Raw genomic sequence first — 22,685 nt, 5'->3', positions numbered from 1 at the left:
TCACCATTCCCCCTAAAGCCACATTCTAGGAAGAAGCAGGAGAAATTTCCTCTTAGTCAGCTTTTCTGTTCAGATTGGACAAGGCCCACTCATGTACGAGGAGTCCGTCTACTCAGGATTCAGATGCACAAATTTACTCGCAGCCAGAAACACTTGCAGCAACACCCAAAATATCTTAGATGTCATTGACGAAATGGTCAATAAAGTTGATGGGTAAAGCAACCATCACACTTTAAGAACAGAAAAGATGTTTTTTTACAGTGATCTCAGTCTGTTTCTTTAAAAGACTGGCAGTAGGCAGGCTACTCAAAAGAGTTGAGGTTGGTGCTCTTTTACATATTCGGAAACTGGTTAGCCTTCAAGGGCTATCCATGTTTAACAGACGGTAGGATTTATTTAAAAGCAAACTAAAAGGGCCCAGCACCATAGCGTAGCGGTTAAAGTTCTTGCCTTGAACGCACCCATATGGGTGCCGGTTCTAATCCCAGCATGTCCCATTTCCCATCCAGCTCCCTGCTTGTGGCCTGGGAAAGCAGTTGAGGACCGCCCAAAGCTTTGGGACCCTGCACCCGCGTGGGAGATCCAGAGGAGGATCCTGGCTCCTGTCTTTGGATTGGCTCAGCTCCAGCCAGTGCGGCCGCTTGGGGAGTGAACCATCTCATGGAAAGTGTTCCTCTGTCTCTCCTCTTCTCTGTTTACCTGCCCTTCCAATAAAAATAAATAAATCTTTTTCTCTAAAGCAAACTAAAAAAACTTCCTATGTAAGTTAAATCTTCATTTGACTTTCTTCCTGAAACTCCTAAATTCCTCCAACTTAAAGGTGAACCAGAGGGATGTTCATCCTTTTTATGGAATGTCTGGAATTAGGTCACTTGTTTGTTACAGGACAGTGGTTAGAGCAGCAGAAAAATCCCTGTAACTTCATCTCTGGCTCTAATCTTTGGGTTAGTGACCCCTGGAGTTTGATATTATCTGTTTCTTGCAGTGAATGGCATTCAAAATTATTTACAGGGGTGAGTGTGTGATCTGGAATTTAAGGCACCCACGTCCCATATCGTAGCAACAGGGATCCAGTCCTGATTGTGAGCCCTGACTCCAGCTTCCTCCTGAAGCACAGCTGGGACGCAGGCGGGGGAGGAGTTGATTGGATCCCTGCCTCACACGCAGGAGACACAGACCTGCACATCCAGCTCCCAGCTTCGCCGTGCTTTCGCCTCAGCTGTTGTCAGCGTTTGAGGAATGAAACTGGCAACCGGGAGCCAGAGTGCACCTTTTCTTCCCCTGCCTCTGCCTCTTAAATCAATTTTAAAATGATCTCATTGCAACTACTGGGCCATTAGGAAGACCTGAATTTTTTTTTGTTTGTTTGTTTGTTTAAATGTTGACTGACTCATTTCACCGCAGCCATTGTGGCGCACGTGGATCTGGGAAGGCAGAAAGGCTGCAGCTACTACTGCGCTTCTCCAGGGTTCAAAGACACAGAAGCTGTGAACTTGTGTCATTAAGCACAGGCAAACAAAAACCTCCAAAGGCACGGGTGAAGCCAGTGTCTTGCATGTCGGTAAAGCCCGGCTCACGTGACCTTTCTTGTTTAATTGCCCTTTAAACTGTTTTATGGCTTGATAGCAGCCTATAAAAGATGATTTCCAAATATGACAGGCACTGGAAGGCTGAAGAGGAGAGTTGCCCAGGAGTGGTAATCTCTAAATCGGTACTTGCTCCTCTGAGAGCTCAGCCTCCTCAAGACAGGCAGCAGAGTGGCAGAGCGAGGAGCCAGCATGGGGCGATACACGGGGCGAACCTTCCGTTTGATCATCCTGTGTGTCCTCAGCGTCTTCCTTTTCGTGATGGAGCTGGCGATCGGCACCATCGGCAACTCTCTCTCCTTGTCTTCTGATGCTTTTGCCGTCTTCTCCCAACTTTTATCGACAAGCATAGGTCTGTTGGGGGTGAGGGCCACCAGCGTAAAACACCACAAGAAGAGCACCTATGGCCTCCTTCGGGCGGATGTGGTGGGGGCATTTGGCAACACCGTTTTTGCTATGGCTCTGATGTTCAGCATCCTGATAGAAGCCATCAAAAGGTACATCACGCCCCAGAAGACAGAGAATGCACTGCTGGTTCTTTATGCTGGAGTTATCGGCCTGGCATTCAATATTTTAAATTATATCCTCTTCTTGGACTGCTGTTACTGCAAAAAGCGCGGGTCCCAGGAAGAGATTGAAACAGGTAAATAGCTCCTCAAACGGTGGCAGTAAATCTGATGAGAGGCCTGGCAGGTGCTATCTTAGGGGGCCCCTGTTGGCCCACTTTGGAGAGCCCTGTTTGTGGGTGAGCCCCTTGCCCTTGTCTCTGGGACTTTACAATTGCTTTGTCAGAAGCGTGGCTGTCAGTCTCAAGTTCCTTCTGAGAGGAGAGGCGTGTTGGGGCGCAGGGCTTATTGTTTCAGGCTCACAGAGAATGAAAAAGTGTTTTCAGACAAACAGGACATAAAGGCTGTGGCTGGGCCCAGCGGAAGCAATTTGAGGAGAAGTGAATGTAGCATTGAAAAGTCTCCTCTGCTTATAATATTGGTACAAATAGTTTGTGGAAAATGGAATTCAAAGATTATTTTGGTGCAAAAAAAAGTTTGAGATCCATGCATAGTGTTTTCCTAATTCATACTCCACAAGCTTTGTGAAGATGCTTCGGATTTGTGGTATACAGTGTGATTATTTGGCGCGGGTACACAGGGTAATGATCAAATCAGAGTAACAAGCATTTCCATCTTCACACCCATTGATGATTTCTGTGAGCTGTGAAGCTTTGGGTTCTTCCTTTCTAGTTATTTGGAAGTAGATCACAGATTGTTACAGGCTAGAATGACCTTACTAGCTGAAAAACAGCACAATGGAGTCTTCTATTTGTTGGTGCTTCTTTTCTAACCTCTTTTCACCCCATCCCCAGTCTCTATTGACCAGTTACTCTAACAATGAAACCAGTTTAAAAATAATATTTTAGTGTCTCCATAACAAATATTCAAATAGTATTGGAGTACGTAATCAACTTATAAAGGGCAAAGTATCAGATAATGGTCAGATTGAATATTTTCAGGCTTATATGCAAAGAATGGGATACAAAATGCAGAGAGAAAAGTTAAGGAAGATCACCTCATCAACAGAGCTCTTTGTAGAGTCAAAGTATTTGCACTTAAACTTTTTGTTCGTATCTGTTTCATTGGAAAAGATTGAAAGTGATTTATCTGTGAATCTGTAGAAGACAGTGAAGATTGGTGTCAAATTTACTGAATCATCTATCACCAGATCAGATTCAGTCTTGGAAAGCAACAAAACCTGTAAAATATGCTTCTTTATTCACGGAACTGTGTTCTTCTAATTTATTACCACAAGAGGATAATAGGGACACGACGTGGTGGTGGGGATCCAAGTCCTGGAGTCTTTACTGCCATCCAGAAGCCTGGCAGGAAGCTGGATTAAAAGCAGAGCTGGGACGTGAACCTCTGGCATTCTGCTATGAGACATGGATGTTTCTAGCAGGGGGCTTAAATGCTAGGTTACCTCTCACTTGACTTCTGTTTTTAAAAAAATTATTATTACTTTCCATGATATTGTTTTATAAGTACACAGGTTCATTAAAATTATTTTGAGCCTAAATTTTCTGCAAAACTGAAGTATTAGAACTGTTGGTTATGTTGTACAAGGACAGATACCTGGCTGCACGTTGATCTTATTTTATGCTAAAAGTAATGCTACCTGGCGTGGTAGCTTAGTGGCCAAATCCTCACCTTGCAACCACCAGGATTCCATGTAGGCACCAGTGTATGTCCCGGCTGTTCCACTTCCCTTCCAGCTCCCTGCATGTGGTTTGGGAAGGCAGTAGACAATGGTCCAAGGCCTTGGAGGCCTGTGTCCACATGGGAGACCTAGAGGTGGCTCCTGGCTCCTGGCTTTAGAGCCATAACAGCCACTTGGGAAGTGAACCAGCAGATGGAAGACCTTTCTGTCTCTCCTCTCTGCAGATTTGATTTTCCAAAAAAATTAAATAAATCTTTTTAAAAAAATTAATGCTGTGCAGGCCACTTGACTTTTGCTCTATTTTGCATCTTCTACCTAGGGTAAATCAAGGTTGCATTTATATAATTTATGCATGATAAATTTGTATATGAAATATTTTCTTGTAACTTTAAATTTTTTGACAGTGTGCCTATTCCTGAGGATTTAAGTTCAGATTACTTTGGTTCCAAATTGTGTGCTTACTCGCTTGCTCTCCATCTCTGCCCTCTCAATTCTCCTTTTGACATATTTCTCCAACCACCTAGTAAGAGGTTGTAAAAGCGCAGCCATCAGGGTCTGCTCCTTGCTATGGGAGATGGAAACAGACTTCTGATTAATAGCTTCCACAAGCTTCTAGTGAAATTCAGTGCTACAGAAGGATAGGGAACTTGCCTGCCAAAAGCAAGTTAAAGTTCTCTTTAAAGGAAATGTTATCTAGAATTCCGCAAAGTAGGGGAGGCTCTGAGAGTTGTAGGAGATACAAGGGGAAATTTGCTGCTTCTCCCGGAGTTAGCAATTACTCTGGCATGGATACAATGCTAGAAATGCAAGACCGAATCAACTTTTCACTCTGGAATGGAAAGGTTTTCCAGCCGTAGATTACTTGAGTCCTCTTCCTCATGGAGAGACGGGATTGAAATGATGGGCAATTTGCAATACTTATCATTTTAAAAGCATAATGCTTAATTCTCACCAGTTATTACTTTTCACTTCATATACATTTGAGACTACCATTGTTTCCCAAGCACCGGCACAGATTTCAAAGATTAGTCTTCACATATCGATTGCATGCTAAGAAGGTACACACAGCTCACGGTCCCTATCCCATGATAGCCACCTCATTGTCTTCTACCTCTTTCCATGCATTCCTCTGGTTGCCCTGCAAGGAGTTGTGAATCCGTTACAGAGTCAACAGAAAGAGTACATGCAAGTTCACACTTGTGAAATCAGACTCTGCTAAAGGATAAAGATATGGATCAGAACCTGGTTCTCCGCAGTTTTCTTCTCACATGCTAAGGCTGTGTAGATTGATATCTCAGTGAGATTTTGTGGAAAAACAAGTGTTGGTGGACATTGGTGAGTTGTTAGGCACTGTAAGCAGAGAGAGGAAAATTTCCACCGCAGCCCACCTACATCTGACAAACTCTGTGGTAGATAATTAGCCAGAAAGAATGCTCTGTATTTCTGTTTTCTAGAAGATAGTTTTGGAGTTAAATTCACAATCATACAGGTAATCAATGTTAGGAAATAAAAAACATGACAGCACTGAGTCCGCCTTTTAATTAAATACTCTGCTCTGTCTGACCGACAGAAAGTAATATCATAGTAGAAACTGTATAGTAAAAATTGTGGAAGAACATAAAAAAGTGTGAATCTGTATGCTCTGCCATAAATTGAATGCTGATTTCTTAGAGTGACCTTGCACATTTCAGCTTCTTCAGCTGTACAGAGAGGAAGCTCTGTCTCAGCGGGATATTATTAGGAAGAATCTATATGTTCTGTGTAGAGTGCTCAGCACCGAGCTTGGCATACACTCAAGGGAGCAACACTGGTAGGGGTTAGTACTGACTGCCTAGGTACTGAAGAGACAAGCAATAGACATTAGTAGATCCTTGTATGGACAAGTCCCTTGTCCCATTCACAACCACAGATTGGCAACAGCCATATCCTTTGCCAGCATCCCTGTAATTGTTTGCTGTTAGCCCAACGCTCCTGCATCACTATTCCTAAAAGCCACACAGAACTTGAGTTGCATTGGTCATCGGTTAGCAGCATTCCTAAGAGAGTGAACCCAAAGGAGACTTCTAATTGGAAAATACATGTTTTGGACCTTCCCTCATTCACTGTGTCTGATCCTGGAAAAGATATTTAACCATTTTAACCTCAGCTCAGCTATCATCACAGCTGCTTCAAAGACACATTGTACTTTCCTTTCACTGACAATTTCTCCACGAGGCTGTGTTTTTCAAAGGACTCTCATGAATTCTACCTTCTTTTGTATTCAGTACTCAAGGTACCATTTTAGAAGGGCATTAATTATATCTTAAAACCGCTAAAATGACATATTTAAACTTCTTGCATGACAATACAATGTCAATGTGCCACTCATTAAAATAAAGCAAACATAGCCAATATGTTTGCTCCTATTTCCAAGGGACAAATAAACTAAAACATCCAGTCTTTTATGGTTAAACCCACCAAGTTGACACGAGAACCAGAACTTTGCAGTTCCATACTTCTCTTCTCCATGACACTTTTTTCTTTTTAAAGATTTATTTTACTCGTTTGAAAGGCAGAGGGGTATAAAGACACAGACACACACACAAAGAGAGAATTTTTCATCCACTCTTCAAGTGGCCCAGTAGCTGGGGCTGGGCTAGGTCATGGCTGACAAGGGCCCAAGCACTTCAGTGGTCCTCTGTTGCTTTCCCAGGCACATCAGCAGGGAGTTGGCTAGGAAGTTGAGCATCCAGAACTTGCACTGGTGTTCCGACATGGTATGTTGACATCGTAAGCAGTAGCTTAAGCTGCTGTGCCACAACATCAATCCCAACACTTGGTCTTTTAAACATTTCTCTATTGTGCTGCCTAGTGAATAATGATATCCCTATGTTTCTTACTGATAAATTTAACTTTGTGTAGGGAGGTGAATGAAAGTAAGCTTATTATTCTGTATTTGTAATTTGGCATATGTTTATAAAATACATACATTTTTATTTGTTATTTTTTGCTTGCTCTTTTGGTAGAAATGGTAGTCATGGTGCAGTTTGAAAAACATTGTATATAGCTGCCTGATGACTGTGACATATGCCACTTTTGCCATCTTTTTTTTATGAGGCAATAGTATCAGGAGCCTCATTTTCCTGACAATTTCTTCCAAAGTCCATGCCTTGGTATTTATTGTCTGCATTGGAAAGATATCTTAAGAGAAGTCCAAAGAAGTAATTTTCTAATGAAGTAAAACTGTGATCTCATTGTTTGTCATGATAGCTTTAAAAGTGTGACAAAGAGAAAAGTGATTATTCGTGATCCGGTTGATGAGAAGCAGCAGCTCTTTATTTGTTTTTCAGTTTGAAAGCAAGAATTACAGAGAGAAGGAGGGAGGGAGGTAGAGATCTTCCATCTGTTGGTCCACTCCCTAAATGGCCACAGCAGACAGAGCTGAGCTGATCTGAAGCCAGGAGCCAGGAGCTTCCTCTGGGTCCAAGGCCTGGGGCCTTTCTCTGCTGCTTTCCCATGCCACTAACAGGGAGCTGGACCAGAAGTGGAGCAGCTGGGACCTGAACCGGCACCTACATGGGATGCTGGCATTACAGGCAGTTTATTCTACTATTCCCACATTGGCCCCACAACTGGTTCTTTTTTTTTTTTTCTTCTTAAACATTTATTTATTTGTATTAGAAAGGCAGATATACAGAGAGGAGGAGAGAGAGAGAGGAAGATCCTCTGTCCAATGGTTCACTCCCCAAGCAGCTGCAACGGCTGGAACTGAGCCAACCCGAAGCCAGAAGCCAGAATCCTCCTCTGGGTCTCCCATGCGGGTGCAGGGTCCCAAAGCCTTGAGCCATCCTCAACTGCTTTCCCAGGCCACAAGCAGGGAGCTGGTGGATCTCCACTCTAAGCAGCTTTTATAGTGAGCCATCTCACGCAGAAGTCTGGACTTTCTCCAGTCTGCAGGAATCAGCATTTACTGATGAGAACTTGTAGTGATCATTAGGACCCAGTTTTTTTCCCCACGCTCTAGGTTATTTTTTCTGACTCAACTGATATCTAGGTTGAACAATGCAAAGATGCATGACAGGGCCCCCTGCTGTGAGACTGTGGGTTAAGCCACTATCTGTGATTCTGGCATCCCATATTTGTGCTAGGTTTATGTCCCAACTCCTTCACTTATGAAAAGATCCCTTTTTTTAAAAAAAAATATTTGTTTATTTTTATTGGAAAGGCAGATATACAGAGAGGAGGAGAGACAGCGAGGAAGATTTTCCGTCCGATGGTTCACTCCCCAAGCGGCCGCAACAGCTGGAGCTGAGCCAATCCGAAGCCAGGAGCCAGGAGCTCTTCCTGGTCTCCCATGCAGGTGCAGGGTCCCAAGGCTTTCGGCCATCCTCAACTGCTTTCTCAGGCCACAAGCAGGAAGCTGGATGGGAAGCTGGGCTTCTGGGATTAGAACCAGTGACCATATGGGATCCCAGTGTGTGCAAGGCAAGGACTTGAACCACTATGCTATTGCATCAGGCCCGAAAAGGTCCCTTCTAATGGTCTGGAAAAGTGATGGGAAATAGTTGAAATGCTTTGGCCCCTCTACCCACATGGGAGACCCTGAGGAAGCTCCTGGCATCAGCCTGGCACAACTCTGGCTGTTATAGCCATTTGGAGAGTGAACCAGTACATAGACAATCTCTCTTCTCTCTCCCGCTCTATAACTGCCTTTTAAATGAATAGATAGATATTTAAAATTTATGCATAACATACAGTTCTGTTCCAACATCTCCTGCCCCAATAAATACAAAGAAGCAGGGGTTGGGGGCAGTGAGGCTTGGGTAGAGGAGTAGGTTTTCAGCAGAGAACTCCAGTCCACGGCGAGAGGCATGAATCTTGCAAGCCTGTGAGCAGGCAGCTCTTCATGGAGACCATGTGGATAGCCAGGACCTCCCTGACAGCACAGCTGAGACTCCCGGGTGCGAGTGAATAATTTTCACTCATGAGTCTAGAGCAAGTTGAGAAATAAGGGATAAAAATAGTAGCTCAGTTTTCAATAAAAGCTGAATTGGAGAATGTGTTTCGGCCCTCACAGTAGGCTTCCTATCGCTTGTCTGAGGAGTAAGCATATCCATCCTTTTATAGGCAGAATCAATAACTGGAGAAGCAGAGAAAGGCCTGGAAACAGGAGAGAGGTGAGTTCCCTACGGGCAGGCAGTTCGATGGAGCTGGCCTGGGATAGAACTTCCCTCCAGAAGCTGACTCTACTGCCCCAACAGAGACCTTGCATGCTGAGTTTTCGGGAGGAAATGAAAGATATTTCATAGGGGCTACTCTGCTAGTGGAAGCCTCATGGAAACCCGAGACCAGAGGACCGGGGCCTCTCCTGATCGCTGCAGCTTTCTGTTCTTTGCCTGCAGCTCCCCTAGAAGGACTAGGTGAACAATGCATTTGGACAGTCGTGCTACATTCCCATAGACTTGGCACCTCTGGGTGCTCACTCTTCGGATCCGTGTTTGGCAATGCAGACACTGACCACTGACACACGTGGACTAGAACAGTAACTTTATTAGTTAAATGAACTTGGAGCCTCACAGACTTTCAGGATTGTTCACTACAGATTCTACAGTGGCATAAATGCCAGCACCAACATAGTTTAAAAATATTTTATCATGACCTATAACCTTAAGAAATACTTCTTTGATAGAGAAACAAAACGAGGGGGAGAAACAAATGGAGGGCTCTTCCATCTGTTGATTTACTCCCCAAATGGCCTTGACAGTCAAAGCTGAGTCAGGCTGAAGACGAATCCAAAAACTTGTGGCTCTCCCATGTGAGTGGAGGATCACAAGCTCTCAGACCGTTTCCCACTGCCTTCCAAGCTCGTTATTAGGGAGCTGGATTGGAAGTAGAGCAGTGGGGTTTTAATTGGCACTATGATATGGGATGTGAGTGTTGCAATCATTGTTTAACCTCCTGCGCGACAATGCTGCCCCTCAAGATTTCCTAACAATTTAATATCAGCAAGATAAAAATTTTCCACATATAAATCTTCTCCTAATACTATTTAATGAGGAAGAAATTAATAATAAATATATTTGGGCCCGGCGTGATAGCCTACTCGCTTAAGTCCTCACCTTGAACGCACTGGAATCCCATATGGGTGCCAGTTCTGGAGTTCAATTCCCATCTGTGTCTCTCCAACTCTTCTCAGGAAGGCTGTTGGCTCATTAATAGTTTCATCAAGTCCTCTTAAATTTATTCTTTTTCTTTACATGTATGGCTGACATTTTATTTGGACTTTCTTCTTTTGATTTTGTCATTGTTTTCAAACAGGCTTTTTTTTTTTTTTCCCCTCACACAGAGAGAGATGATGTCAGTGCTTTATGGCTCTGCCAAAAAAGCAACTGTGGTCCAGACAAAGCTTGTCAACTCTCACCTCTCTCAGCTGGATAATCTCACTCAACAGGCATTTTCCAACCAAACCAAACCCCAGGCCTGGACTCACTGCCTTTTCTCAACCTCCCTCAGGGTGCTATCGCCTCCTTGTGCCTGTCTTTAAATTCCTGATTCTGTTTCTTAACCTGCTTATTCAGGAAATAGAAAACCCCTGTGCAGTAGCAACTGTTTTGTTTTGCATCTTATCTGATGATACCTTACCTATTCCATGCTAGACTTCCTCAGCTTGTCCTTGCAAGTATTCTCAAATAGTACAGATGCTTCATGTGGTTATTCTGTTTTCCTGATACTGTGTATCAGCCACCTGAAATGTATTGCATAAAGCAATGATCATTTATTCTCAGGGATCGTGTGGGTTAGAATTTAAAAAGAACACAGTGGGAAGAGCTGGTTTCCTTGCACGATTTCTGAGGTCTCTTCCAGGAAGACTCAGAGATTGGGGTTGTTTGATGACTGGGGGTGACTTGGCAGATGTGGTGACTTGATGGATCAGGTGGCTTGGTGCTGGTTCTGATTAGGTGGACAGAGGCTGCAGCCACTTGAGGGCTCATTTACTCACGTATCTGGCACCTGGGCTGGAAGGTCTCCCCATCTAGGACTGCTGACCCCATCACATACATGACCTCTCTGTGTGTCTTTGGCTCCCTCACACTAGTGTAGCTTCTGGCCATCGAATGTGATGGCTCAGGGTTTCACACATGATGAGTCTAAAAGTAAGCAAAATATAAGCTTCGTCACCTTTCCTGACTCAGTCTGTGGATTACAAGTAAGTGACAAGATGGAAGAAATTTCAAGGCCAGAGACCTTTCCCTTTGGATGGAGGGAACATCAAGGGCGTATAGTTTGCACCTGCACAGTTTGTCCTCTGGTCATACACTACTTCCCTTCCATATGCAAAATACACTCAACCTCTTCCCACGCCCCTAACACCCTATCCATATGGCATCAGCTCCAAGTTCATTTTAACCAGGTCCTCTGGGACAGTTACTACAGGACAGTTTCTTGAGTCCCTTCCCATTGATGTGAAGGTCTCTGAACTAAAGAAACAAATGAACTTCCCTCCACCCACCCGATATACAGTGACAGAACAGGCATGTCCCAGGGGTGCTTGAAGATGTGACTTTACCCACTGTCTGCCTTTGGTTTTCTCTGAGGGGAAGGAGGGGAAAGGAAGTGTGTTCAAATCCCTTTGGCCATTTGAAACCTCACCTCAAAGAGCTTTCTTTGATTCCCAGTCCCTAATTTGATCTAATTTAATTCCCCCTTTTAAGAATATTTTGATTTGTGTACGTTTCCTTTTCTTTTTTGCATCTTTGTAGCTTTAGGAAAACTTGCTGTTCCTATAGCTCAATCTGCCAATATTTTCTGAAAACAAATTAGTTTCCCTCTAATTTTCTTTGCACCGTAGGATTGAAGCATATAACCAAACCCAGCACTAACAATTAAATTACACAGCTGTACATTTGGCCTAGTGGCTGAGCTGCTAGTTAAAATTCTCCCATCTCACATGGAAGTACCTGCATTCAATTGTTGGCTCTATTTTCTGATTCCAGCTTCCTGCTCACAGATTGTGGGAAACAGCAGGTACTGGTCGAATAATTAGTTCCCTGCCATCCATGTAGGACAGAATTGGATTGAATTTCCAACTCCAGGCTCTAGCCAGGTCCAGTTATAGCAATTGTAGGTATTTGGAGAGGGAACCAATGAAAAGGTATTCTCTTTATCTTGTTGTGTGTGTGTGTGTGTGTGTGTGTGTGTGTGTGTGTGTGTGTCTAGGTAGTCGGCTGCTACATAACTTGCTGAGGTCCAAACAGCGCCTGGCTCACCCCTGCAAGAGCATTTACACATGACAGCTCTAGCCATGGAAGCTCAATATCCAAGTGTTAACTCTGACCCCTAGATATTCATCCTTATCCTTCTGAAAGTTCCTGATAACTCAGCATTCTTCATCCTGCTCCTATGTTTGGAAGCAGTGGAAAGACAAACTATAGATGAGAGTTGAGTGTGAAATTTCAACTTAATTACAGATATCAAAGGATATGGCTTAGATGTGTGGTGGCAAACAGCTTCCAAATGAGTCACCCACCCAGTCCCAGATAGGACAGAGCCCACACATCTCTGTGGGATGGCAGATCTGACAAAGAAATCCCAGGAAAGGTTAGCAAAGCATGTTCCTCTTTTACTTCCAAGTTTACTCCAAAGTGATCTTGTTGCAGGGAAGTCGGGAGAATGTCAAGGTGATGTACGTAAGGAGGTGGCCTCATGCAAGATAAACCTTGGGTAGGACAGGGTGCTCATGATGAATAAAACTGTGAACTGATCAGTTCTGATGAGAGCCATGTAAGTTACCTGTCAGGGTGACCTATTTATCTCAGCGGGGAGGAGTATATTTGGTGAAGAAGTTCAAAGGCAGCAAGAGCTAATCTGCAGTCCCCAGATACTGTGTCTTAGGTCACGCCCCATCCCTTCCCATGGGCATAGCGTACTTGAATACATGTGTCCCACCCAAAGAGGCATAATAAACAACAAAGGTCCAGCAGGGAACCACACAGAGCTACTGTAAAGAAAGTGTTTTAAAAATGGAATCAGCAAAAAGGCAGCTGAAAAAATTACATGGGAGAATCAAAATTATCCCAGGAGACGCAATACATTTTCAGATTAAACAATTAACACAAACAGTTCAGATGGGGAAAGAGACCAAAGATAATAAAACATAACAGAAATGAAACTCACATTGGGTAGTAGTGAGAGACAGAATATGTAGTACTGAAAACAATCAGTGGGACCTGGCACGATAGCATAGTGGTTAAAGTCCTTACCTTGAACGCAACCAGGATCTCATATTGGGCGCTGGTTCTAATCCCGGCAGCCAGCTTCCCATCCAGCTCCCTGCTTGGGGCATGGGGGAGGCAGTCGAGGATGGCCCAAAACCCTGGGACCCTGCACCAGTGTGGGAGACCTGAAAGAGCTCCTGGCCCCTGGCTTCGGATTGGTGCAGCTCCAGCCATTGTGGCTGCTTGGGGAGTCCTCTCTGTATATCCGCCCTTCCAATAATAAATAAATAAATCTTACCAAAAAAAAAAAAGAAAAAGAAAACAATCAATGATATGGAAGGGAGGCTAGTGAAATCATCCAAGACACTTAAAGCAAAAAGGAAGAAAGAACAGCAAACAGTGGACTTGGAACAAATCCATTCTAGCTGTTTACTAGGGTAGAAGGCAGGCAAGGCAGTGTGCCAGCAAAAATAATTAAAGATTTCATAGAAGAACTTTTATGAACAAAATAAATGTAAAAGTCCACACAGCAGAAGGGAAAACTGACATCAAATAATTAATATAGGTATTCTGTAGAAGTTTCTGTCTGAAGCATAAGGAAAGAATCCTAAAAGTAAATAGAAAAAAAAAAAATCCCATGGTTTTGCTATTTACAGCTTCATGGTCCACTCTAAGTCACATGGCTGCAACAAGTGCAAGAGAAGAAGCAAATTGTAGTATTTAGTTGAGCAACAAAATAATGAAGGGAGTGCTCAGTAATATACTAAACTAAAAGCCAATGTTCAGTGGCTAAAAGAAAAGGGAAAATAGATATGGGACAGGTCACAATAGGGTACAGAGTTGAGTTTTGGATTTCGTGGAAGCAATAGTGAAGGGTTTTAAACAGGGGAGTTTCATAATCAGACACACATTTTACTTTAATCTTTTAAGATGTATTTCTTTGAAGCAGATGGTAGAGGTTTGGAAGAGAGAGAAAGAGAGAGTGTGTTCTCTCATCCACTGTCTCACTCCCCACATGGCCCTAACAGCTGGGGTCAGGTCGGGTTGAGGTCACAGGTCAGGATATCCATGTAGATCTTTCACAAGTACATGGCTGTCATCCTCTACCCTCCCAGGTATATTGGCAGGAAGCTGGATTGGAAGCAGAGAAGTCAGGACTCTAATCAGCTTTCACAGATGGAATGAGGCCATCCCAAATGATGGCTTAACCCTTTGTACAGCCATCTGAGCTCAGATATGCATGTTTAAATATTTATTTATTGAAAGACACACTGAAGCAGAGCGAGGAGAGACATAGGAGAGAGATCCTCCATCCATTCACTGGTTCACTCCCCAGGGGTCTGGGTGGGTCTGAAGCCCGAAGCCTGGAGCTTCCTCTCAGGCTTCACATGGGTGCAGGTGTCCAAGGACCTGAACCACGTTTCACTGCTTTTCCAGGCATATCAGCAAGGAACTTGATCAGAACTGGTGTAGATGAGACTTGAACCAGTGTTCACATGAGATGTTGACACTGCAGAGGTTTCATTCACTCAACCATGGTGCCGGCCCCAGATATGCCTCTAAAAAGTGATCACTCTGGGGCCAGCTCTGTGATGTAGTAAGTTAAGCTGCTGGCTGCAGCACTGGCATCCCATATGGATATGTTAGTTTGAGTCCCAGGTACCCCACTTTTTAAAAGGATTTATTTTATTATTATTTATTTATTTATTTATTTATTTTTTTTACTGGAAAGCTGGATATACAGAGAGGAGGGGAGACAGAGAGGAAGATCTTCCATCCAATGAATCAATCCCTAAGTGGCTGCAATGGCTGGAGCTGAGCCAATCCACAGCAAGGAGCCAGGAGCCTCTTACAGGTCTCCCATGTAGGTGCAGGGTCCCAAGATTTGGGCCATCCTCACCTGCCTCCCCCAAGACACAAGCAGGCAGCTGGATGGGAAGCTGGGCTGCTGGGATGAGAACCAGCGCCCAATATGAAATCCTGGTGTGTTCAAAGCAAGGACTTTAACCACTAGACTACTGCACCAGGCCCCCAAGTACCCCACTTCTGATCTAGCTCCCTGCTAATGAGTCTGGAAAAGCAGCGGAAGGTGGCCCAAGTCCTTATATGCCTGGCATCAACATGGAAGAGCTGGAAACAGCTCCCAACTCCTCACTCCTGGTTTTGGCCTGAACCGGCCCTAATCATTGTGGCCACTTTGGGAGTGAATCATCCAATAGAAGATCTTTTTACCTGTTCTCTCTCTGTAACTCTTTCAAATCAGTAAGTCAATCTTTGTTTTTTAAGATTTGTTTTATTTTTATTGCAAAGGCAGATTTACAGAGAGAAGGAGAGACAAAAAAATCTTCCATTTACTGGTTCACTCCCCAAATGACTGCAACAGCCAGAGCTGAGCTGATCCAAAGCCAAGAGCCAGGAGCTTCCTCTGGGCTTTCCACATGAGTTCAGGAACTCGAGGCTTTGGTCTGTCCTCTTCTGCTTTCCCAGGCCTCAAGCAGGGTGCTGGACAGTAAGTGGAGTGGCTGGGACACAAACCAGCAACCATATGAGATGCTGGTGCTTGCAAGGGGAGAATTAACTAATGAGTCATTGTGCTGAGCTCAACAAATCAATTGTTTTTAAAGCTTTTTCTTTTTATGTGATCACTCTAAAAAAAATTAAAAAGGCTAATTGATTGTTTTGGTTGCTTGGGGAAGAATGCAGTGGGTGAAAGTCTGGGGGGAGAGTCTATAACTCCAACAAGGGAGAGGGTAGATACTGTTGAGGCAGGGAGATAAATGAAGGCAAATGCTGAACAGGGATACATTTCAGAAGTAGAGTGAACTGTATTTGTCGGTAATTTGAGTTGAGGAATGAGGGACAGGCAGGAATTAAGGGTGATCTTTGGCTTTGGGCCTGATCAACTGGGTTGATGCTGGTGTCCGTAACTCTGAAAGATGAGGGGAAGTGTTTGTAATGCTTGTTAACTCTCCAGGGGGAGAAGGAGAGTAGGCCTGACGGTGCTGTTTAACAAAGTCCACTGCAGATATACATGGCTGCACTTCCAAAAGCACATAGGAATGCACATCACAGAAAAATATACATGGATTTTACATTTAGTTTTGCACTAACATAAACTCATCATTTAATTCTACTTGACCCTGAAGTTTTGAAGTTCGCTAGTATGCTTGGAAGTCCATCTGAGATATAGTTTTAGAGCAACAAGACTAGGCAAGATCACCAAAAGCAAGACGCAGACAGAGAGTGACATTTAAAGATCTAGAAGAGGAAAAGGAACTACCAGTGAGACACAAGGAAGAGCAGGAGGACACAGTGTTTGACAGACAGTGTTTCAAGAAGGAACACAAGGTCTTCAGTAAAATATCTTGTTGAGAATTCCAGTGAGATAAGCACAGAAAACCAACGTCTTTGGATGTGGGAAAGCCATGGTCATTATTGACAGAATTTTTTCAATGGTGTAATGAAGCAGAAGGGAGTGCGGACAGTGGGGAAATAATGAAATGGCTTTATAAAGAGTTTATTTTTTCTCCACATGGAGAATAAAGAAATATAACAAAAATAATTCTTCTATCACTGATAAGGAATGAAAGTAAATAATGGTCAGTCTTAATTTGCAATATTTTAAAGATTAAATTTATATTTTTTCTGAGTCTTGAATATAGAGGGGAAAGCCATTCTTTGCATTTCCGTAAGATTTGTTTTTTAACCTTCTTTTGATTGGAAATGTCTAGTTGTGACACAAACCCAACTTGTACTTGCTTAGGCAAAAGGGGAAATTTTATCAGCCCACACTATTGAGATGAACCAGAGACTTGAATTCTACTAGAGATTTCCTTTCATTGGTGCTTGTTTCTGTCTGTTCCCGTCTTAGAAACAGATTACAGAAAATTGGTCAGAAGGTCAGACAGTCACATATTCATAGCTTAGTGACCAGACAAGAAACCGAACCTCTTTCTGTACCAGATCTTGACAATTTCAGGGGAAGAATTTTGGCTCAAGTTGGACCAAGTGCCTGTTTCTTGAACTAAAACTGAAATCCTCATTGTGTCTAGAAGATGAGTAACTATGACAGGTTCACACAGGCCACATGCCTATCCCTATAGACAAAATGTCTTCCCGGGAGCAAGCCTAGAGTGGGTTCCAGGCCATCTCAAACCCTAGCTGATATATTTCAGCCACTGTTGGTTACAAACACAGCGCTTGCTTTCTAGGTCTTATGTAGACTGTTGTAAGAACTTGTCCGAGGTCATAGGGTACCTGCAAGTGAAGAGCAGGGCTTGAGTTTAGCTCTGCTAGCTGACTCCAGAGCTCAAATTATTAACTGCTCTGCTTGTCTGCCTTCCACAGTTTCCCAAAATGAATGTACAATTTAAAATCCCCTAGAGGCTGGGATTTTCTCAACAAGCAGGTTGTGGCCATATGATGTTACTGGAGGGCTTGTGTTCTCATCACTAGGAGCACTAGCAGCAGACATATTTTGGTCACAAGAACAGACTTTAGGGAGGGACACTTGGAAACTGATGGGTACAGCCCTATATTCATGTTAGTGCTACTTTTTTTTCAATATCAGTGCTACAATTTCTGTTGTCCACAACCTGTTTCAGATGGTGCTGATCACTTTATTTTATTAAAGATTTGACTTCTCTTGAAAGTCAGAGTTACAGATAGAAGAAGAGGGGTGGAGGAGGGAGGGAAGGAGAAAGAGAGAGTGAGAGAGAGAAAATATTCTATCCACTGGTTCACTCCCCCAATGGCAATGGCCATAGCTGGACCTGTCTGAAGCTGGGAGTCAGGAGTCTCCTAAGTGGGTGCTGCGGCCCAAGGCCTTGGGCCATTGTCAACTGCTTTCCTATTAGCACAGAGCTGGATTAGAAGTGGAGCAGCTGGGACTAGAACTGGTGCTCATATGGAATGTCAACTCTGCAGGTGGGAGGATTACACCATTACGTTGGTTCCAAAAGCTACCTTATAGCTTCTTTTTTATCTCATAATTCTAGCATTACAAAAAAAGAATGTAAAGTCAAGAATGTCTTACATTCAATGTGACATGTGCAAGGAGAAAAGTTCATGAAAAATATGTATTGTGAACAAACTATGCAGGGATTTATAGTTTTTTTTTTTTTTGCACCATTTAATCCCATTCTTCAATTAACTTTTTGAAATTTCCTCACATTCTGAAAAATGTTAAGGACAAATACATTTAGGGTAGAAAAAGTACCTCTGAACACCCAAACTGTGAGAAATATACACACAGCACTGCATAAATTCACCAGGGAAGAACTAACTTTATTCACAAGTTTCCTCAGCTACCTGACGAAGGGACTTCCTGTCTTGGAGTCATCTCATTGCTTTGGGGCTGCATGCTCAGAGCTGGTAACTAGGGAGAATCCTCCAGTTTCTGATGATGAATGTAACATCTGAAAACTTGCTGTTGGGAATAAAAGTCTCCTTCTCCTGCCTATGAAACTGATGCTGTGGGCAAGATGTCATTAGAACCTAAAGTGGAAACAAGCCAGTGCTCTCTCAATGACTAGAAAACACAATCTTCTGTTAATTTCTGGATGCACAAAAACTTTCTTTTAGTATCATATCTCAGAATCTATGAATTGTAGTATATCAAGTCTGACACCAATAAATATGAATTTTAAAAATCCCTTGGTTAGAATAAAAGAGTTTAATCTGATCAATTAGCTCCCTGCTGATGTGCCTGAGGAAGCAGCAGAGGATGGCCCAAGTGCTTGGGGTCCTGCCACTAATATGGGAGCCTGGACAGAGTTCCTGGGTCCTGGCTCCCACCTGGTTTAGACCTAGCTGGTGTAGTCATTTGGGGAAAGAATCAACACACGAAACATCATTGTCTCACACTATTGCTCTGCTTTTCAAAGATTAAATCTTAAAAACAACAACAACAAAAAGCACATTCATTTAAAAAAAGATCAACCTACTCTAATGTGGGGACAAAGAATATAAGGTGAAGGGTTGGATGCCTAGATCAGATGGCATATCTGTCACTCACTGCGCAACCTTGGGCAAGTGACTAAACATCTGAATTTCAGGTTCTCCACCCATAAAATTATACTTCTTTTTATGGGTTTATTGAAAGGCTGAAATGAGGTAATGCCTGTAAAGCACTCAACATAAGGTTGGGATAAGCAAGACCTCAATCAACCAAAGCTAGGGAAACGTCATTTTTGTAAGTCTGTCAACCAACTTGGAGTATACCTGTATCTATGTTAGTTGATTATTGGCAGCATTTTGCTGCCACCATCAGGCAACATTTATCTTTTCTTAAACTCAAGGGACCTCAAACTTGTAGCTTCATGCTGTGCTTCCTCAGCCTCTGGCTTTCTAGTTTTGTGGAGCATACTCCTGAGACTTTGGCACAGTTCTTACTACCTGCCGTTGGTTAGGACAAGGACGTTAGACACCTGTGATACACGTCTGCCAATTTCACGCTTATTTTTTCAGTTGTGAATGAAAAACACACAATTAGGAAGAAACTGAATAACCCTACTGGGTGAATTATAAGAGGCCTCCCTCTCTTACGTTGATTGCTTTGCTTGTCACATGTGGAACGTTTCAGGGGTCCCACATTTGAAGACTGCACAAGCCAGACAGTGGGAAGGCCACAGTGTCTATGTGCCTCTCCTTAGCGTGTGTTCTGCACCCTTCAACAGTGATCCTACTCACAAGTGTTGTAGTGCTAACAGTGATACTGATGGTGGCAACAGCAGCCAATGCTTATTGGGAACTTGATTGTGCCAGGCACTGTTGTAAGTGCTTTCACATCTAAACTCATTTACTCCTCACTATATTGCCATTATTGTTATTGCTATTCCCATTTCAGATTCAGGTGATTAACCAGGTTGTCCAACTCCACAGTCTATCTCTTCTTCCTTCTTCTACAAGAGTGGCCATTTTTATGTTAACTTTGAGAGACTACTCGGAATGATCAACTTCTGCAAGTCCTCAGGGTAGGGGTATTTTCCTCGGGGATGAAAAAGGGACTTTTCATAGGCTTCCCTAGTGTGGAGGCTCATCTGGTGGAAGGCAGGACCCTTAGGTCACAAGGGCTTTAGCACAACTGCTATGGGTCCCCAAGGGCTGTTAAAAGGTGGGTTATGTTTGATAGGTATCAGACAGTGGTTAGGGCTAGAAACCAGAATATTCTGCTAATGGGTTCTGTGGCTTACTTTGAGTAAGATGTTTTATTCATTTTCAAGCCAAGAACAGATGTATGTGTGTGTGTGTGTGTGTGTGTGTGTGTGTGTGTGTGTGTGTGTTAGCAATGGCTTTGAAACTTCAGGTATTAGGGATGGAGGAGGGACACTAGAGATGACCAGATTTATCAATTTAAACCCTTTGTAAAATGAGTACAGAGGTAGACAAAACCCACAAGGCTGCCCCAACAGCATCCTGAACTGATCTCCAGCCAACAATCCTCCGGGTCTGCTCATTAGCGTCTCCCATTATCCTGGAGCCAGTTCCCTTCTGGATAACTTTTCCTTGGAACAAAGCCTGAGTCAACAGACGAGTCTTTACTCAGAATAGATCTTTACAGAGAGGTCAGGCGATTGGACCATGAGTGGAAGGGCATGCTGTCAGGGGCACAGCGGTTAACAGCAGAAAATGCTGACGCCAGACACGTACACACAAGGGGCCAGCCTGGCTGCTATGGTAGCCAAAGAACTTGTGTCTACTGCAGAACAGCTCAGCCTTTGAGTGTGGAGCAGCGGCCCACACTCCCCAGAGTATGGCCCCCGGATTCCTGAAGTTGGCCTGCCAGGTTTACCAGCTCAGGGAGGTACAGACTGGAAGGGGAGCAGGAATGACACGTGGCCTAGAGCGGGCAACGGAAGCAGCCCATCCTGAGGCCTGGGAGGAAGCGGGAACTATGAAAACGCCATTGCCACGAGTGGCAGTGGAAGGTGAGCACATAGTGTGGGATGAGCTCATGTTTAACAAGATGTGAAGTAGGGCGCACCCACGGGGGCAGGGTAGGTTGATCCTTTGACGTGGTGCACCAGGTTAACACGAGGTGTGAACTACAACCAGCGTGAAGCTGTCCACGTCCGCCACGGTGAACACACCCACAAAATGCTGGTCACTGAGCGAGAGTCACCAAGGAAATGTTCCCGTGCTCAGGGCTGGGCGCAGGCGGGCCCGCGAGCACTGACATCCTGATTTGCTCTGTGGCCTCGCAGGTTCGGTCCCCGACCTAAGGACATTGGCCCTTGGCCACCTGCCAAGTCGGGCCCGGGCCGTGGAGGTGGTGCGAGGGCGCCTCAGATACTGCCGCGCCGTCGGCCACTCCCTTAGACTCTGGGCTCGGCGAGCCTGGGGGCGCTATGCCTTCGCCTCATAAAGAGCGCAGGGCAGCGCGGGCGCGGCAGCCGGGAAGGCGGTGCCAGGCTTTTCTCGCAGTCCGTGCCACACCGCGCCCCCACCTGTTGCTGCGGCCCCGGCTGCACCGCGGCCCCGGCACCCGCGGGTCCCGCTAGCCGCGGGTCGCCGTCACCATGGGCCGCTACTCCGGCAAGACGTGTCGGCTCATCTTCATGCTCGTGTTCACCGCGGGCTTCTTCGTGGCTGAGCTGGTGTCGGGCTACCTGGGTAACTCCATCGCGCTGCTGTCAGACTCCTTCAACATGCTCTCTGACCTCATCTCGCTGTGCGTGGGCCTGGGCTCCGGCTACATCGCCCGGCGCCCGCGCCGCGGCCTCGGCGCCACGTACGGATACGCGCGCGCCGAGGTGGTGGGCGCGCTGAGCAACGCCGTCTTTCTCACGGCGCTCTGCTTCACCATCTTCGTGGAGGCCGTGTTGCGTCTGGCCCGGCCCGAGCGCATCGATGACCCGGAGCTGGTCCTCATTGTCGGCGCCCTGGGACTAGCGGTCAACGTGGTGGGGCTGCTCATCTTCCAGGACTGCGCCTCCTGGTTCGCCTGCTGCGTCCGGGGCCGCCGCCGCCGCCGCCGCTCTGAGCCGCGGCCGCCGCTGCCCGAGGGGGTCGCTCGTGATGCTTTAGAGGGTCCCGGGGGCGCTGAGCGCCTGCCACACCCGGCGACCCCGACAGCTCCCAGCTTGGACTCGACCCTGACTCTCCGGGGGGCCTCGGTCGACAGGAAGCAGGAGAAGGGCGCGACCGTGTTCTCAAACGTAGCAGGTGCCTTTCGGTTGCATCCTTTGGGCCTCTGTCCCCTTCCCGCTTCCCTCTTCTCACAGTCTGGTCCTTTCTTCCTCATTGCACACCCTTCCCCTCCTCCCCTCCCTCTCCCCCCCCCCCCCTCCATGCTGACTTTTTTTTAAAATCTATTCCTTTTGCAATCTGCTCCCATTTTCTCTGGCCAACTGAACATATATTCTTTACGATTTCCCTTTTATTTACTTATTTGTTCTTTTGGGGCTGCAGCTTTCCTGGCCTCTTGACCCTTTCTCCCTTTCTCTGTGGCATTGATTTTCTTGGAGCGAAGCCTCACTATTGGGCAACAGAGAACTCCCCCAGCCTCCCCGCCCCCCACTTATTAGTTGCTGTCTGGACTTTGTTTCTCTCCCTTGCCGCTTTCCCATCCCGTGCCCTGGGGTGTTGTGGATTCTGAGGGCGGGGGTGGATCCTGTGTGCCCTTTTGCTGTTCTCATTCAAAAGTAAGTGTGAATGAAGTTCAAAGGTGGGTCCCAAGGCTGTTCCAAGGCCAGGT

At 45.0% G+C, this 22,685-nt stretch overlaps 1 protein-coding gene across 2 annotated transcripts in view; it reads left to right on the top strand.

Annotated features, from left to right (window-relative positions):
- The first annotated feature begins 1,778 nt into the window (after positions 1–1,778).
- Positions 1,779–22,685, top strand: part of SLC30A10 (solute carrier family 30 member 10) — a 33,023-nt gene continuing 12,116 nt past the window's right edge. The window contains exon 1 of one of the 2 annotated variants that reach the window (XM_040985318.1): positions 1,779–2,229. In XM_040985318.1, the coding sequence (XP_040841252.1) occupies positions 1,779–2,229 (451 nt within the window). Of the gene's footprint in view, positions 2,230–21,507; positions 22,154–22,685 lie in introns of those variants that run through there. The other variant, XM_040985317.1, reaches the window with a different exon arrangement.

This window comes from Ochotona curzoniae, unplaced genomic scaffold, assembly GCF_017591425.1.
Source record: "Ochotona curzoniae isolate NIBS_2020 unplaced genomic scaffold, NIBS_Ocur_1.0 contig_430, whole genome shotgun sequence".
NCBI classification, from domain to species: Eukaryota; Metazoa; Chordata; class Mammalia; order Lagomorpha; family Ochotonidae; genus Ochotona; species Ochotona curzoniae.
The sequence above is the reverse complement of the archived record's forward strand: the minus strand, read 5'-3'. Positions and strand labels throughout refer to the sequence as shown.